Raw genomic sequence first — 18191 nt, 5'->3', positions numbered from 1 at the left:
TTAAACTGTCCAAAATGTATGTTGTTTCTAACATCATCAGAAGGAAAAAACATCAGTTGTAAACACATCCACCCGTGCTTCACACGGTTGCGTTATTTCACCTACTTTGTTAATATTGTACACCAATCACCTTGTGTCAACGCAAAAACATGTTTTAGAGTTACATTGGCAGCTGCTGCATTGTTAGGTCTTAGCAGAAAATCAGAACTATTTTACAGGGCTTTACAAACCTCCAGTGGCGTCACGCCACCATATACTGCCTATCACATTATACGTCATTAATCCCATTAATAGGACTGTCTTATCCCAGGAATCATTACACAATCCCTTAACTTTGAATTCTTACATGTTTTGAAGACTGGTAGAACTTTGTCTTGCTATCACTGAATGCGATAGTAAAACAACTTCAAACGCATATACGCATAATTAGATTTTGCAGTACATGTATATTCATCTGGTTTTTGAACTGCGAATTCCTTCTGGTGTCTCGATCCATTCTCCTCTTTATATACTCCCGTGTTCCAAATATAAATATAATCATATAATCGCCAATAAGGGGAAATAGTCTTCTATTCACCGTGTTCATTGGTAACAGTCTTCTGTTAACCTATAATCGAACTCATGTATCTTGTATGTCTGTCGTATGTGCAGAATACTGAAGGACATGAATGATAAATAAGTTTACAACAGTTCAGATTTATCGGAAAAAATTGGCAAATCTAGATTTCCATGGCTTCAGAAGGCAACTAGGCATTGGTCACAAGATACGATATAGAGAACGCCTTGGCTGAGAGCGCAAAGGAGTCAGGAACTTCGGTCCCGTTTCACAATACAAGCCTAAGATCTCGTATGTTTTCTCGTAGCATTCGCACCTCCTATAAACTCCTATAGTTACGAGATCTTAGGCTTACGAAAGTTTTGTGAAAGCGCTTGGTCGAAGTCGCGAATCAACAGCAGAACCAGTTTATCAGGTTAAAGATTTAAATCATTAAGAACGGTCATATAAGAATTCAAACAGAGGAGAATCCGAGTCTGTCATTATTCTTTCTCTAAATTTTCAAAGTAAGCATCTTCCCACTGTTGTTACGATAAACTACAAGAACGCTTTACGACAAAATGGCGGCGCCCATGGACTCGCTTTGAAAGGAGGACTCTGAGATGAAATTGCTTTTCTTATTCATGGTAAGAAGACCCACTGAAACTCTTAATACAGCTGTTTTCTTATGCCTTTGCATAGCGTAAATAGATCGAGTATCGTGGGTTATGTTGCTTAAAATGTTATGAGAAATGCTGGTAAAAATCACGAATCAATGTCGACAGTCTATAGATATACGTGAATAAAGTTCTATGGATAGTCACAAGAAAGTAAGATTTTTTATGGATAACAACTTCTTTTATTGTACTTGGTGCGTCGTTTCAGTGTAGATTTATATACAGTTGTCAAACAAAATCATATACACTAGAAGATGTTGTTGTCCATGAAGAATGTATATAGAGATGTTGGATTTTGTAAATATCCCAGTGTTAGGGGTTTTCGACGGTATAAGACAAAAACGTATTTTTTATCCTTAATATCATTTTAAGTTTTGATTTTGCTAACCTTGAGTGATAAAGGTATATTCATCTATTTCACAAAAAAGTTTCATGTGTTTCAAACAAAAATAGTGTTTTTACATCTTATCGGCGAAACTGCAGTCGCTTGTCACATCCGGGTATTTTTGTATGTGTTTTCAGCGGTGAGCCATACTTTTCCCTCCGCACTGCGAGAGAGTGTTTTGATCACGTGGCTTCCTGTTTCATACATAACCAGTCACTAGCAGACGACTGATCTTGTTGAATTTTGCTCGCTATTTTTGTTATACAGGCAATTGATTTTACATCTGAAGTGGTATTAACGATCGAGGGTAAATAATATTGTTGTTATTTGCTCTTTGCATAACTTAATTTCAATTGTCAATAAAACGTCTCACAACAGGAACTGATCATTCGCCCTACCGATGAAACTGTTTGTGCACTCTGATCGCGTTCGTACTTCCTCAATATAGCGCTAGCAATGCAATCGTCGAACTCACCAGAACGTCGAATTCAGCTCGCTTTGGGATACATATTCTCGATCCAATCAAAAATCATCTCAGTAGAGATGGTGAGCTACTGCGTGGCTGGAAACTGTCATTCGTCCAAGTACAAAGCAGGACTTGAAACTAACAAGAGTACATCAGCCTACTCTGTTCAAATCACTGATCAGATGTCCACTGGATATCAACCTGTATGGAGTAATGCATAGTGATAGGCAAAGAAACTTTCTCTTTGCTCAGCTTGATTTTACTAAAAAACAATATCAAGAAATGGAAGTTTGCAGGTTATAGCTTGTGAAACAATGAAATAGGCACCTGCTAAATACAAGCATTCAGTTTTTAATGGGAGTGATAACTTATTGCACAGGTTATGGTCGACTTAACAGAATTCACAATCAGTGGGTCCATTTGAGAAACACAGCCAAGTCTCTGATAGCAAGTATGCCCCCCTCTGGCTAGAATACATGCAAATACTGAAGTTGTGTGGTGTCAGATCATGTCAACTCTGAATATCTTGCAATGTGACCTGTTGTAGCACTCATTTAAAACATTCCAAGCGAACATCATCATTATAAAATGGTTTTCTCTCAAAGTACAAGATACACTTTACCGTGAGGTGTGTTGTTTTAGGAACATGAAGTTAGAAACGGATTCGGGATTCTGGATTCTGAATATTTTGTTCAGATTCAGAGTTATGAACAACAGTGTCAACGTACATTATCTCACACGTTCTAATGTCTCCTGTTAACCGCGTCGTTTCTGTTTTAAAATTATCTTTCACGGAACTAATGACGAAATTTCATTTGTAAGAAATGTTTTATTCTAATTATGGGAATGCCAAGTTGCGAACAATGACGTATCACTGAAATGCGCAAATACATTAATGAAAGCAACCGATTTGGGGAAGGTCAGTCATGTTTAACGGGCGTAAATATTGTGAACATCTAGCTAAAATCTCTAATATTTCTTGTTGTCACCAATTCATTGACTTCTTACACAATAACATATAATTTCTTAAATACTTGTAGAACATTTGACAAGGGAAGAATGTAAATACAGATGCACTTACACTGTCTTAGAAACATGAAAGTGGACATATAAAAATATTATTTGTTCATTATACCCACAAAACATCTATAACGTGGGTTGAGACAACTGATGCATTGTTCCTTATGAATGGTGCCACAGTATCCATTCTTGTTGTGTCTAATCACTCTTTGGATAGCGTACAAAATTATTCGAATCCCGATTCTGGCTGAAATATGGGAAAATGTAGGTCTGGGTGTTCATGTGTTTACGAAACCCAGGTTTACCAGCGGCCCCCAGTACAATAGAAGGGGTGAGATAATGTATGTTGACACTGTTGTTCATAACTCCGAATCTGAACAAAATATTCAGATTCGGGATCCCGAATCTGAACAAAATATTCATATTTGGGATTCAAATGCTCAAGCCCGAATATGAAGAAAAACCAAAGTTGAGGCTGAGATATGGAAAAATGTAGGTCTGGGTGTTCATGTTTGTAAAAGTTTAATCCCGAATCTGAAAATAAAATATTGATAGATACATAGATAGATACACAGATACATAGATACATAGATACACAGATAAATAGATAGATACATAGATAAATAGACAGATACATAGATAGATACACAGATGCATAGATAGATACACAGATACAGATACATAGAGACATACACAGATACACAGATGCATTTATGATACATAGATACCTACATAGATACATTCATAGATACCTACATAGATACATTCATAGATACCTACATAGATACGTTCATAGATACCTACATAGATACATTCATAGATACCTACCTAGATAGATACATAGATACGTAGATACAGAGATGCATACATAGACAGATATGTAGATACGGAGATGCATACATAGACATATGTAGATACAGAGATGCATACATAGACAGAGACGTAGATACAGAGATGCATACATAGACAGATACGTAGATACAGAGATGCATACATAGACAGATACATAGATACAGAGATGCATGCATAGATATGAGATGCATAGATACGTAGATACGCGATGCATACATGGATACGTAGATACATGATACATACATAGATACATAGATACATGATACATACGTAGATACATGGTACATGCATGATACATACATGATACATGACATACATGCTACATGATACATACATGCTACATGATATATACATGCCATATGATACATACATGATACATGATACATACATGATACATACATGATACATACATACATGCTACATGATACACACATGATACATACATACATGATATGTGATACATACATGATACATACATACATGCTACATGATATATACATGCCATATGATACATACATGATACATGATACATACATGATACATACATGATACATACATACATGATATGTGATACATACATGATACATACATACATGCTACATGATGCACACATGCTACATGATACATACATGATATGTGATACATACATGCTACATGATACATACATACATGCTACATGATACATACATGATACATACATACATACATACATACATACATACAACTTCAGGATTTAAATTCGAATCCCGAATCTGAAAAAAATATTCAGATTCGGGATTCGAATCCCGAATCCCAAATCCGTTTCTAACTTCATGTTCCTTGTTTTTTTACCATGCATGTGCATACATTTTACCTTTACTTGCAAAACAAATGCATTTTATTGTTTTCAATGCAGAGTTGTGCACTTGAGCGCTGTTGTTGGTCAGAATTGAACTCTTGCTGTTGGCAGTAACTATGGGGCAATCTTCATTTGATTATGCTTTCTTATGTTAATATTATGCAGGGATTTACCCTGAGTCCTGTATTTTAGGGTCACTTGTAGTGAACTCACACTCCAAATTTTAAGGGGTCCAGGACTACAAAACTGGGGTCCCAGACTCTTAAATATTATTTATGCTATGTTATAATATCGATGCAATTCGGTTACTGTTATTGTATTGTGTTTCATGATCATCTCAGTTATAACTGTGAATGATATCCAAACCTGGCTAGTAGCAGACTCACTGATTAGTATTTGGACTTTTTCTGCATCCCTGTGGATGCGCTAATCTAATTAATTCCATCCATTGTCAATTGTTATGCATATAGGATGCAGGAATTATCATCCTGTAAATCCTTGATTATGAAAGATTTTGCAACTGAAAGTTTCTTTTGCCCATCAATATATGTATTGTCTCTGTTTGTATCACTTGATTAAGGTGTTAGTACCTATGCCTACACAATAAATAAAGAAGTTGACTATCCATAGAATATGGTTTTCCTGCATCTTTACAACTTCTAAAATACCGCTCAATGAAGTCTATGTGAATTGGTGAGAAAATTGTGCATGTTGTAAAGTATAGAGCACTTAAAATATCATCATGCCTTTGGACTGTGGTACCTGAGAGCCAGGTAGGATGTCTGGGTAAAGGAATACAAATTAAACAAATGAGATGTTTTAATATTTTTTTAACATTTTGGAAAGTTTTCATTTTTATTTTATATATTATGTTTTAGATTTTTCTCTGGTCTGTGCAGAGAGGTCAAGCTAACCGATGCTCCAGAGAGAGCTCCAAGATAGTACGCAATGTGGTCAGATTTGTGAGTTCACAAAAACTCTATGTTTGTTATAGTGTCAACACGACATTGTGAGATTACTCTGACATTTCAGTGTACACAGCTAGTCATGAGTTAGGGACCATTCATAATTTATGGCTAAAGAGAATGGTGATGATTCTTATGGAGGAGAAGCATGTACTGACAACACCCTTCCCATCTAAAATTTAGTCCCTTCCCATCTAAAATTTGGTCACAAAGTGACCCCCGGCATATCATGTACAAAAACAATGACAATCGCTCTAGTACATGTGTACAAGATTTTGTATTATCTTTAAAAGAGATAAGATAAAACATAAGCCGGAGATTTTAATTTTAAAGACATAAATTCATGTATACTCAAGACTGTTTCTTTCTCTTTCGCAATCTCCAATATTTTCATGCAAAGGTCATGTTGGGTTTTTTTCAACAGAAACTGTGGGATATATACCAGGAAGTTGGCAGTGAGATGCCAGAGTCCTGTCCTTTCTCCTTGCAGAGAGATATCTACTACAAGCAGGTAATGTGTGAAGATAGCAACATGTCAGTAGGCAGGACATGGCAGGAACTTGTACTCACATGATGACTATGATAATCAGTATCGGAGGATGCACCCTGAATAATTCCATCAAGCTTGGGCAGCATTGGCAGGCTGCTTACTAATATATACTTTGTTTCAGCGAGATGTGTCTTCAGCTAAAAGAAATTGATGTTGATTGAAAGATGTGTCTGACCAACATGGTGTAAAATATAAACAGGATGACAAGGATGGTCTTATTTACAATTCAGAACTGAGTCTGTATTTTCAGAGTTTATATACTGAAAGATGTGATGTTTAGAATGCTTCACTTACTTCTTTTTACATTTCTTATTGTGATTGAAATGATTAGAAAATTCTGCTTGTGACACTTTTCATGGGAAGTGGAGGGTGTGCCAAATTTGGCAGAGAGATGACTCAGATTTGAATGATCGTGAGATTTAGCTGTATGTGATACACAATATTACCAGTGTGAAAAAGTGGGCACCAACTCACTACATATAAATTCCTCATTAAAGGAGCGCAACAAAGTGATGGAGTCCTTCAACAAATGGAAGTGTGAATTCTGTGGAAAAGGATTCCTGGCTGAACCCTTCATTGACCAACACTTTGACCGGAGGCATCCTGACAGTATCCAACAGGTAACCATGGTAACACTTGACCTGGTCCACAAATGAGTATTTTCTGTAGCTGTAGTAACATTATCTTGATTCTAGTGGTATCATCAGCCCATATCGTGATCTATATTGCATGTCCAAATGCCAAGCATTACTCTGCTGTTGATACTTGTAGTACATTTTGCCTCTTCTATATACCTCTGTAGGAATAAACTGTTTGCCGCACAAGTACAGTTTTGTCTTGCATCTCCCTATTTTGGTTATCTTTGTGTAGCATAAACTATGACACACAACGTATGATCTCCCTCATCTGTGTCTCAGTGATGTGCACCGTTGTTTAGGGTATACTATTGCGTTACACAACATTTGTCTCTTACAGTCGCCCTCATCTGTGTGTCTCAGTGATGTGCAACGTTGTTTAGGGTATACTATTGCGTTACACAACATTTGTCTCTTACAGTCGCCCTCATCTGTGTGTCTCAGTGATGAGCACCCTTGTTTAGGGTATACTATTGCGTTACACGACATTTGTCTCTTGCAGTCGCCCTCATCTGTGCGTCTCAGTGATGTGCACCGTTGTTTAGGGTATACTATTGCGTTACATGACATTTGTCTCTTGCAGTCGCCCTCACAGTGATGTGCACCGTTGCTTAGGGGATACTATTGTTTTACACAACATTTGTCTCTTACAGTCGCCCTCATCTGTGTGTCTCAGTGAGGTGCTCCGTTGTTTAGGGTATACTATTGCGTTACATGACATTTGTCTCTTGCAGTCGCCCTCACAGTGATGTGGACCGTTGCTTAGGGGATACTATTGTTTTACACAACATTTGTCTCTTACAGTCGCCCTCATCTGTGTGTCTCAGTGACTACTGTGACGTGTATCGATGTGATGTTCTTTCTGGGCATCGTACAGCAGATTTCTGGGATGTCAAGCTGTGTATTGAGGATGACATTGTGGAGATGAAAGACAAGTGCAGGGTCAGAACTTTCATTGAACTAGATTTACACGAAATTACAGACATGCAGGAGTTTATTTTTTTAATGTTATGCTCATGCTTGTTGCTATCATGCTTGATTTGTTTTTAATGGTTCCTGACAAGATTTTCTCATCCGTTATGCATAAATATTTTGCAGCCAGAAGGAAATAATGAAATTCAGAACTCTAAATTGATTGAACCTGACTAATCTAACATATGTTTGAACCATGTGAAAGACTGACATTTGACATTCCTAGCCCGACTACCACTATGCAAGAGAAACTTAGATTTGGTTATTAAATCTACATCATCACTCACAGACACTGTTCCCTCTTGCAGGCATATATGGCTCAGTGTATTCCCAAGAATTTATCACACAATGCAACAAGGAAGTTGTCAGGTATGTATTTTTTGCTTTAGTCGCAAGTTGAAAGGTTGAGAAGCAGTAGTCCAGTTACTTCAACTGCTTCAGGAAACTGCAGCTGTTACCATGGTAACCAGGGTGTGGGCATTGACACTGGTGATGATCTTTGAGACTTTTTTATGTATCTAGTTGAAGACTATTACCACACTAACATCATTTCCCTTGTGCTGGGAGCAACACGTAGGGAATGCCAATCTTGGCTTTCTATAGACAAAGTGAATGTTTAGTGTGTACCATACTTCACTGATATGCTGATGCATTGATATTCTCACCTTACCAGTATAGGGCCGCATCATTGGGTCATTCGACATATTGAGGGTTGTTTTGTACTGAAATGGGTACACAATTTAATAAGAGCTTCAGATTCCTGTGATGTTGTAGGACACTGTTCTGTGAGGTATGTCAGTGTGACCTGCCAGCATCACACATACAAGTGGTATACAGCTCATGGCAGTAAAGCTAAGGAAACATGTAAAGAAATAACATTTGCAGAGAGCAGAAATCAGTAAAACATTGCAGTGTTTTTGTTTTGTTTTTTTTTAAGAAAATATATCATAGTCCAATGGCTGACCTGTGCAACAGTTGCACATACATTTCATGTAAGTGCACATAAGGGCTCGCTCAGGACAATAATGTAATGTCACAGGATTACTGTATATTATCTGTAGTCATAAATTGAGTGCAGATGGGTGTCAGTATGTACCCCTATATGTGTGTGTATTAGCACCAACTTCCAATGTTACAGCGGACCTGGACGAGGCTGTGTGCTCCTACCTGACCTGCAGCAAGTACTGGGATGTACCAGTGCCGGGGGTTAGTCTCACTTAACACACTCTCTTAAGCAACAAACTGATTACAGGACATGTTAGTGTAAATTTCATTCACAGAGTGAATGTACATAGCGCTTAGAAAGATAATCTGATTATTATCATTACCCTGGATAACCCAGGCTAGACACTAGAAGGTTTCTAGTCATGACTAAATCTTGAATGAAAGTGTCCTCTTGACTGTGTGACTCTCTTGTCTACTGTAGGACTATTGATAGGTGTACATGGACAAGACACTGTAAGATGGTTTTCTTTGTTTCTAGTCGGACGCTGCTACTGCAATGTACATCATCATGTCTATACTCATCACCTTCAGCGTCCTCGTCTACTACTGCATATTCTACCAGTATTTTTAGTAAGTACCACTAAGCTCAAGTACAAGTTTCAAAGGCTACTGAATATAGTGAATGAGTTTAGTTTTCATTCATTTTTTTAGCAATATTTGAGCAATATCTGGGGACACCAGAAATGGGTTCACACATTGTGCCCATTTTGGGAATCAAACCTGGCTCTTTAGCATGATGAGCCAACACTCTTAGCCACTTGGGTACCCCACCACCATTTTTTTGTTTTAATAAGAAAAGATAATGAAACTATATTTTGTTTTTCAGCACGGATGCATTTTCTGACAACATATCATATGACCCGATTATTAAGAATCATCCCAGCTACAGCATGCACTCTCCAAAAGGTGAAATACGACAACGATCTCAGCGTGGTTTTCCCTGAAATAATCTGAACGAACATGTGTCAAGATCTTGACACATTGACTGCCTCTCCCAAGTATACTCATAGCATCAATCCTTGTTGAGTTTGCCACTACGAGTTATCTTATAGCTACATTATTGGTATTTAAATTTAAGACAAGTTTCATATGTTGGCAATATAGCCACAAGAAACAAACTTCTGCTGGCATTCTGTTACCGCCAGGAGACAAATGCATCTTGTGCCTGTTTTGCCAGCATGTGAAACGTATTCAAAAGTACCACTGATACAGCTATGAGATAACTCCTAGTGACGAAATCGAGCAGACATTGAAACTACAAGTATGGTATTGGTGGCAGTCAACGTGTTAAAAGCTCTTCAGTATTTGTGAATCTTGTCTGTTTTCTTCCCTTTTTGAACCAAGCCAATTTGCCTTCAACTCTTTTTATTTATCATAATTTTTGTAAATAAAACAGTACATACAAATACATGTGAAACAACTTTATTTACATTTGTACAAAATATGATTTCAATTCAAATGATGGCTTGAATACTGATACAGTAGTTGTTAACACACGATCACAGAGTAAATTAGGATCTGACAACCACAAATCCCACTGGGATAGCGTCATCAGATGATACAGAAGTCAGAGCTCTGAAACCAGTCAGTATACTGGACACCGGGTAACACACTGAAACATTCTCATTTTAATACTTTCTCCCATGTCATCACAAACAGGACAAACTGAAACAGTCACAATTTCACAGGGCAGAAACACTGCCATTCTTGAATCTGTTGCACTATCAGCACCAGCAGTATGGACGGCACACTGAACAGTCATATTTTCACCAGGGCAGACACACTGCTTTTTGAATCCATTTCACAGCCATAAACAGTCACTCATTGTGGTTGGCACATTAAGACAGTCTCCTAGTCTGAACCCACTCAGCACTATGCTGATGCAACTTCCGTTATGCTGTTAGCATGGTTGGCACTTTAAGACAGTCTCCCAGTCTGAACCCACTCAGCTATAGGCTGATGTAACTATCGTCATGCTGTCAGCATGGGTGGAGCCTTGAGACATTCACAGCCACAGCCAGTGGGACACACCAACTCGGTGCGGAACCACTCTGCCATATGCTCCGTGTGACCTCCATGACTGCAGGAAATGCAGAAGTTGGCAGCACCTGGAAGTAGAGACAGCAAGAATATTTACAAAGATGCCAAAGATACAGCTCTTGCTGTGTATATTGTCCGACAGACTCACCTCTCACACCTGTGTGACAAATAGCACATTCTAACACTAGATGTTTGCAGGATGTACACTGTGGGCCTCGGGCTTCTCGGTGGCAAACCGTGCATCGGACAGAAAACTCTGGAAGCATATACAACATATATTAGCACCACTGCAAGATCAACAACACACAAAGCACAGGAGAGTGTTCATAAGAGCAATAGAGACTTTTAGAAAGTAACTTGTCCTGACTATTTTTCCAATTGCCTTGATTTTTATGACATAATCATGATGATGAACTTATGAAAGAATAGATGCACATGGAATTTGATGACAATGTTTATTTGACTATATATCGAAAAGTGACAAATAGTAAAAAAAATAACCCTATTTTAGTTTCATTGCGAAATTTAATAGCTACATTTGAGCAGATATGAAATGAAATCTAAGTTTATTAGCACTTAAGCGGAACCACAAGGGGAAATTATCTAGTACCCCATGGACAAGTAAGATAGTATTATTTGATTGCCCAAAATGAAAACTGACTTGTCCTGGGCATCAAGTGATGGGATTTTTTAACCCCTGCATGGGGGAGAAAAACTTTCTAATGAAGCAACTTACTTGTTTAATATGTTTCAGTGACAAAAATGGAGGCAGGCTTAAATAACTGAGTTTGGACTTTAATGATGTTATATGAGATATACTGAACAAAAAAACCTTCACATTTTGAGAATGTCTTGCTGGCATTTACCGATGGAAGAGAATGTGCACAGACAGATGATCAATTTTGTGGCAGTAGCATAATTGTTTGGTGGGCCATGGGAAATATTTTTTCAGAATTCAATGCAGTGGGATATCATGAGCAGGTCTTTGTCCCAGGACTAGGTTCCATATCACAAGGCTGTCAATTCTACAACTGGCATATATCTATGTTACAGTGTAGGAGCTTTGAGAATGACAGCCCTGGTGCAATTCATGGTCTTTCAATTCTAACATGACACTGCAACACCACACACATCACAATTGTTCTAAAGTGTGTGTCAATTGTGCCAGTCAAGATCTGAGCTGAAACCCAGCAGACACACATGGGATAATACTCTTTGAAGAAAACCTCATGCCTTGAGACGTCAAATTTTCAAAAACATTCTGAACAGTCTACAAGGATCTGGCTTTGTATTTACAGTGACTATAAATTAAACAAGTGTCATCAAGAGATGACAATTATTTTTTTTTAGCAATTATGCTCAAACTTAGTAATTATGCTCAAACTTAGCAGCTGGTATAAATCTAACACAAGCATCTAAGGAGATCGCCTCATCTTGTTGTTATGAAGAAGCACCTGTTACCTACCGATGCCTTTGTGAGGTGGTGGTGATGTGGAGATGAACTTGAGTATGTGGGCAGCCTGGTTGTGTAGGCCCCAGCGGTAAAGCAGGTTGGAATACGCCTTCTTGTACAGGTCATACTGGGACCACATGGTGGGGTCAAGCATTCTGTGAACCAAAAGGCAAGAACACTGTGCTACACATCAGGACAGAAATCAAGAGTATAAGAATAAAGAATAAGAATAGAAACATTGCATTTTAACCTCAAAAGCTTGTTTCAGCAACTCTGTAAAGCTAGTTTTGTTTGTTTCGAGTTGCATGTCAGCGGGACTCACTTGCAGTTGTTCTCATGTTGTTCTTGCTCCCACTGTGCTGCCTTCTCAGCAGGGTCCGGCTCATCCAGGATGCGGTAGTCGTCGCAGCTATCAGACCAGCTGTTGGACCGCTTGTTCTTCAGCACAGCTACATAGTATACATACTCACCATTATACATGGTCAGGGCTTAACACTACACAAATAGGGCCAGTCATGTATCATTTCCAATAAAACCAATCAAATCAAAATCCGGGTACTACAAGTACTACTAATGCTCCAACTAACAAGTACATACGAGTACAAGTATCTGACAAAAATGCCTAGTTATTGGCCTGAAACTGCAGTTTCTTTCTAGGCTGATTTGCCACACATAACCATGATGACCACTGGAATACTTACAAGCCCTCACTACAATGGTTGAAAACTTACATGACATGTAAACAATAAATACATGTCTCTACAATCTATATTTGACTTTTACACCAAAACAAACCCACTCCCACCCCCATAAAAAAACCAAAAAGCAGCTGAGCAGAAGATGCAAATTAGTGAATAGAAATTGTTATGGAAAAGCTTGTTTACTACTACCAATCACTGGTAACAAAATAACTTGTTAGTGTACCACTTCAGTTTTCCAAGTGCCTGAGGTGCTTCTTGTGGCAAATTACAATGCTTGTATTATCATACAAAGTAGATGGTTTTTAACACTGAAATCCATTGACTGCCACAGATATCATATAAACAAGTAGTCAAAACAATGGCCTCGGAGTATTCTGTCTTGAAAAACTGCAGCTAAATTAGTTTTATGGAAAATGATACGTGAAACTTTGATAAATATATCAAGATATGAAACATTTCAAGGAGGAACTGTTTTCTTTAAAGACACTGAAACAATCTTCATTAGTTGAAAAACAGATTATTGAACATATACTGGGTGTTAAAGTTCTTGTCTATGGAGGAAATAATTACATCTACTTGTTATTGATAGAACTGGGAAACAATATACGAACAATACTTGGTGCATTGAAACCATTACATGCACCACACCCTTTGCAGATAACTACCATGACCTCAGTCTGAATCAGGCCCCTGCTGTCTTCATCCATTCTGTTTTCATCATTGCTTAATCATTTATCCCAAAAGCATGACAAGGAATTAATTTCTCAATGGATATTCACTATGTAAGCTGGAGACTGATCCAGCCTGCATTCCCCCCATGCATCTAGGCAGTAAATGTGCTTGATATACTATTTGCTTTACAACTAGACTTCAGTGTTGAATGTCTTCTATTGGTAACACAACAACAGTATCAAGTTGAATGTAAAACAATAACTTACAGAATAACAGAAATAATTATTTTCCTGAATCTTGTAAAATGCATGAATAATTACGGTTAATAGATATGATTTGTTTAGTTTAACCACATACATTTCAAGCATTTTAGCAAGCCACATTTCATATTAGTGTACGAACACAGCAATACAGCACATGTCAAGATGAGAGCATTTGATATGCTTGATGAACTATATATCAACAATGCAGAGAGTCTTGTCCAACTTTTAGTACAGGACAATAGTTAACAAGATGTAGGATTACAAGACATGACCATGCTGCTTCATACAGTACAGAACATTCTTATTTATCTCAGATATAATGTCCATTATTCTAAAGGTGAAATCCATTACCAAGGCTTGTATAATTAAGCTAACTGATTTGTGTTACGACATATCTGTTGTTATTATTGAAATGAGATCTGATTTAATAACAAAAGAAAGTTGAAGACAAACACGTCTTGGTACACATGCATACAATCGGAACAATGGAAGTGTTGTTTTTCATCCGACATCAAACAAGTTTCACTGGGTCTTTATACAAACTCTAGGCACAAAATAAAAAACACAAGGATCCTACAAAACAAATAAAAAATGAGAACATCAAAAACACACAAACAAAAAGTTGTTTTCCAGTCCATCTCAACTTCAAACAATAATTCATTTATATCAATCTGATTGTAGGCAAAGTTCATACATGCTGAAATTGTCAAGTGTAGCTCGAATATTCTAGGTAATTAGCACCTGTCTCACTAACAGGTCTCCATCCTTGTTCAAAGATTTAATTTATAGTTCCCCTTTGAGAACCGACTTTATCACAGGGAACAAGATAATAAAGTACAAGATGCCTATTTCTCCATTTCATAGAACACTCCCTGGTGCCAAGAACTATTTTGACAACTGTATGACATCCATTAAAACTCATCTATTTTATGTGAAATATTTACAATAGTTGCACTGAATTCATTCATCTTGGTCATACAAACATATAAAAACAGACTTTCCAATTTTCCAAAAAGCTATCTCATATCCTTAGCTTTCATCCTTTTCTTTGTCTATTGTTTAATACCACTCTGAAGAGTATTCCTGAAGAATGGAAATACCTGCAGCTTCAACACTGCAAGCAATGATCCAAACAAGCAATTACACACAATCAACCACATTACTGAAAGGGTTTCACCTGACATAGACAGTCACACTTTACTAGCAGCAGAAGTTTCTTGGAACCTACTATATCCTGAAATCCCTATGTGATTAAGATAAAACTGAATTTGCTGGTGAACCGGCACACGTGTAGTGACCAGTGTATTTGTGTGGTACACCAGCATACATAATTGTTGCACCCTCATTTTCAAGGCTACATGTTCAGCAATCTGCAGAAACCAAAATAATTCTACTACTTCAACTAGGATTTGAAAATGAGAATTACAAGAGGATTTGCTTTCAGACTAGACCTAATGCCTCTTCTCATGAAGTGTTGATCATGCTTTGTGAACTTACAGAATCTACTGGAACTCTAAGACCCAGCACTACCTGCCCTGAATAAGAAACTGATTTACAGTCTACTATGATTTCAACAAACTCAAATGGAACAAAAATATTAGTTGGTTCTAACTGAAGTTTGCTACACACATTCCCAGTAAATTGAACACCAAGTGGAACCAAACAACCGTTTGTGGTATCCATAAACAAGTTTGTTATAACCTCAGTTTTTCCTGTACTACTTCGGTGTTGCATTTGTGTTAATTGTCCTTGAAAAAGATCGATAAAAGCTGAAAACTGAAGTGAGAAATACAACTGAACGACCAACTTGTATGCACATCTGACATACCTTGTTTGAAAAGTGCGGAGAGGTTTGGATGTGAGGCTACCTCCGAGAGAGGACCGCCCCCGTGTGCAGTGGGGTGCTGGGGACCTGGGTGGCCCATGGGGGCCTGGGACTGGGCGTGGCTCTCTGGACATGGGTAGGAGACAGTGATTAGTCAGCCCTCAGAGGAATATTGACAAGTCATCAGATAACATCAGCAGATCCTCATTTCTTGGTTCATAACTTTAAGCATTAACAAAATTTTCAATCATTCCCTGTAAAAATTTTCAGAAACATTTAACTATCTCATGATTTGGAATAAAACACAACTTCTATTTAAAGAAATACACATTGTCAGTATGTCATGTGATATTGCTTGGTGGTCTAAACTCACAAATTTCTACATAAAGATCCAAGAAATGAAGAACCTGTATCTACTAATGAACATGACAAAACAACCTGTTAACTAAACCACAAAATGAAACCTAAAAGTCAAAGGTACAAAAAACCACCAAAGAAAGAAAGACAAAAGTCCACAAAGCACACCAAGCCAAACAGAGGGTAATGGAGAACCAGACTGGAGGTATACAGGAGTGCAGGGACAGAGAGGATACGGGACACTTGCTGCATCAACACTACATTCAGTCTACAGCTACTACATGCCATCCACCATGTTGCCCTTCATCACAAAAATATACAGCAGCTCATCGGAGTTCTGAGTATCTAGCTAAGATGCAGTCATCTGGAGTAAAATATTGGGGCAAGCATGCTATGAATGTTAATGCAACCTGAATATCATTAACTTATATCAATATTTGATAATCAAGTTGTTTCAATATTTCTACAAAGAAACCTATACTGTAGAATAAAATGATCTGACATTTTTGGGGTCTGATATAAACATGAATAAGGTTTCACACCCATAAAACAGTTTAAACTTCAGGTACTATCCCAAAATGTGTTTATATACATACTTGCAAAAAAGAATATATTTTTGTTTACTAGTAATCTTTTACATTTATAGAAGTATAAATGTAGAGCTGGTTTGAAACATGAACTCTCACATGTGTTTCTTTATATCTGCAGAAATTAAATACATTTAGATGACACTGAGAACCTTAAACTCTATAATTATCTAACCACAAAAGTAAATTTGGCAAAGATACATCTAACAGATATGCAAATTTGAAATGAGTGATTGAATATGGTTTTGTGCCGCTTTTAGCAATATTCCATCAATATCACAGCAGGGAACAAAGGAATGGGTTTCACACATTGTACCCAAGTGGGGAATTGAACCCTGGTCTTCGGCGTGACAAGTGAACGCTTTAACCACTAGGCTCCTCCTCCGCCCTGAAAATTTGAAACGTAAATTTTCACGCTGAAGGGCCATGGTGATGGCAACTCATGAAGACATCAGCCTTATGTGTAATATTTACCATTACAATATTGGTAGAACTGTTTTTCTCGATAACTGATAAATTAAATTGTGACATAGGTACAATGTGTTAGGTCGAGGGAAAATAAACAGACTCTAACAAATTTGGTTACAGATCAGTCAAGACACAAAAACTCAGCAGTCTATTTTTGGGCTATTTCTTTGAATCCTTGAAACAGAAAGGTGACAATGAAAAAGCCAGTTATTGCTAAATGAACTCAGAAAAGCAAAGGTGCAAGTTGTCTGGCTGTGAAAGGGTAAAGGGAAGTAACTCTCAGCACCCACTATACATGGGTGCATATAGGCCTCTTACTGGCCCCATGTCGACCTGTAAAACAAACCAACCTACCACTATACTCAAGGGCAGATAATTAAGTATGCATAAGTTAATTACATTGTATATTTCTACAGTATCATGTAGCAATGGATGTCAAACTCATAAACTAGCCAAGGTCAACTTTTTATGAAGGAAAAAAAGTCTCAATATGTTCTCAGCGCTACAAATACAAATCTTCACATGACTGATGTTTGCTTACAGACATTCAAGTAAAAAATATGCTGACATGAGACTTTCTACATCAAAAAACGAAGTGCATCTTCCCAGTGAAGCCCCTCTCTGCTAAAACACTACCTGCAATGTACCAGAAAGTTTGCAGCCATCCATCGTCTATATATAGATGAAAAAGTAGATTTTGCTGTTTTTAGCAACATGCCACTCATTGTACCGCACACATTGTTTCACGCACTGCAGCCATTAAGGGAATCTGTGTTGAGCCATACACTTTCAACCACTTGCCCTTTTTTCAATTATTAGTAGTCTGTGAATAGATTTAGTTTTCCATATTTCAAACAACACATGGATGTACAGGCACACTAGTTTGGTTGTCTTTAAACACAATCATAACAATCTCTGTAAACAT

The 18191-nt window shown here is 37.6% G+C and overlaps 2 protein-coding genes across 15 annotated transcripts in view; one reads left to right on the top strand and one right to left on the bottom strand.

The window, feature by feature from the left end:
• Positions 1 to 27: 27 nt before the first annotated feature.
• Positions 28 to 10313, top strand: LOC137258284 (uncharacterized). The gene is made up of 9 exons (XM_067795912.1): positions 28 to 1182; positions 5652 to 5735; positions 6163 to 6249; positions 6786 to 6908; positions 7728 to 7865; positions 8204 to 8264; positions 9034 to 9101; positions 9379 to 9470; positions 9727 to 10313. Exons 1-9 carry the CDS (start codon positions 1159 to 1161, stop codon positions 9842 to 9844), a joined length of 795 nt encoding a protein of 264 aa, XP_067652013.1. The 5' UTR covers positions 28 to 1158; the 3' UTR covers positions 9845 to 10313.
• LOC137258274 (GATOR2 complex protein WDR59-like) overlaps positions 10307 to 18191 on the bottom strand; it is a 66292-nt gene continuing 58407 nt past the window's right edge. For 4 of the 14 annotated variants that reach the window (XM_067795887.1, XM_067795888.1, XM_067795889.1 and 1 more), the window contains 5 exons: positions 15858 to 15980; positions 12716 to 12842; positions 12406 to 12548; positions 11089 to 11196; positions 10307 to 11008 (listed from right to left, as the gene is read on the bottom strand). In XM_067795887.1, the coding sequence (XP_067651988.1) occupies positions 10872 to 11008; positions 11089 to 11196; positions 12406 to 12548; positions 12716 to 12842; positions 15858 to 15980 (638 nt within the window). In that variant the 3' untranslated portion in view covers positions 10307 to 10871. Of the gene's footprint in view, positions 11009 to 11088; positions 11197 to 12405; positions 12549 to 12715; positions 12843 to 14483; positions 14603 to 15857; positions 15981 to 18191 lie in introns of those variants that run through there. The other 10 variants (XM_067795891.1, XM_067795892.1, XM_067795893.1 and 7 more) reach the window with 4 other exon arrangements.

This window comes from Haliotis asinina, chromosome 12 (genome assembly GCF_037392515.1).
Source record: "Haliotis asinina isolate JCU_RB_2024 chromosome 12, JCU_Hal_asi_v2, whole genome shotgun sequence".
NCBI classification, from domain to species: Eukaryota; Metazoa; Mollusca; class Gastropoda; order Lepetellida; family Haliotidae; genus Haliotis; species Haliotis asinina.
The sequence above is the reverse complement of the archived record's forward strand: the minus strand, read 5'-3'. Positions and strand labels throughout refer to the sequence as shown.

What these genes read in the sequence shown, in the direction of transcription:
- LOC137258284 (XM_067795912.1), top strand. Translation starts at nt 1,159, where the DNA reads ATGAAATTGCTTTTCTTATTCATG. An exon ending in TGCAACAAGGAAGTTGTCAG is followed by an intron (nt 8,265 to 9,033) that starts GTATGTATTTTT and finishes CCAATGTTACAG; the next exon opens with CGGACCTGGACGAGGCTGTG. An exon ending in ATATTCTACCAGTATTTTTA is followed by an intron (nt 9,471 to 9,726) that starts GTAAGTACCACT and finishes TTTGTTTTTCAG; the next exon opens with CACGGATGCATTTTCTGACA.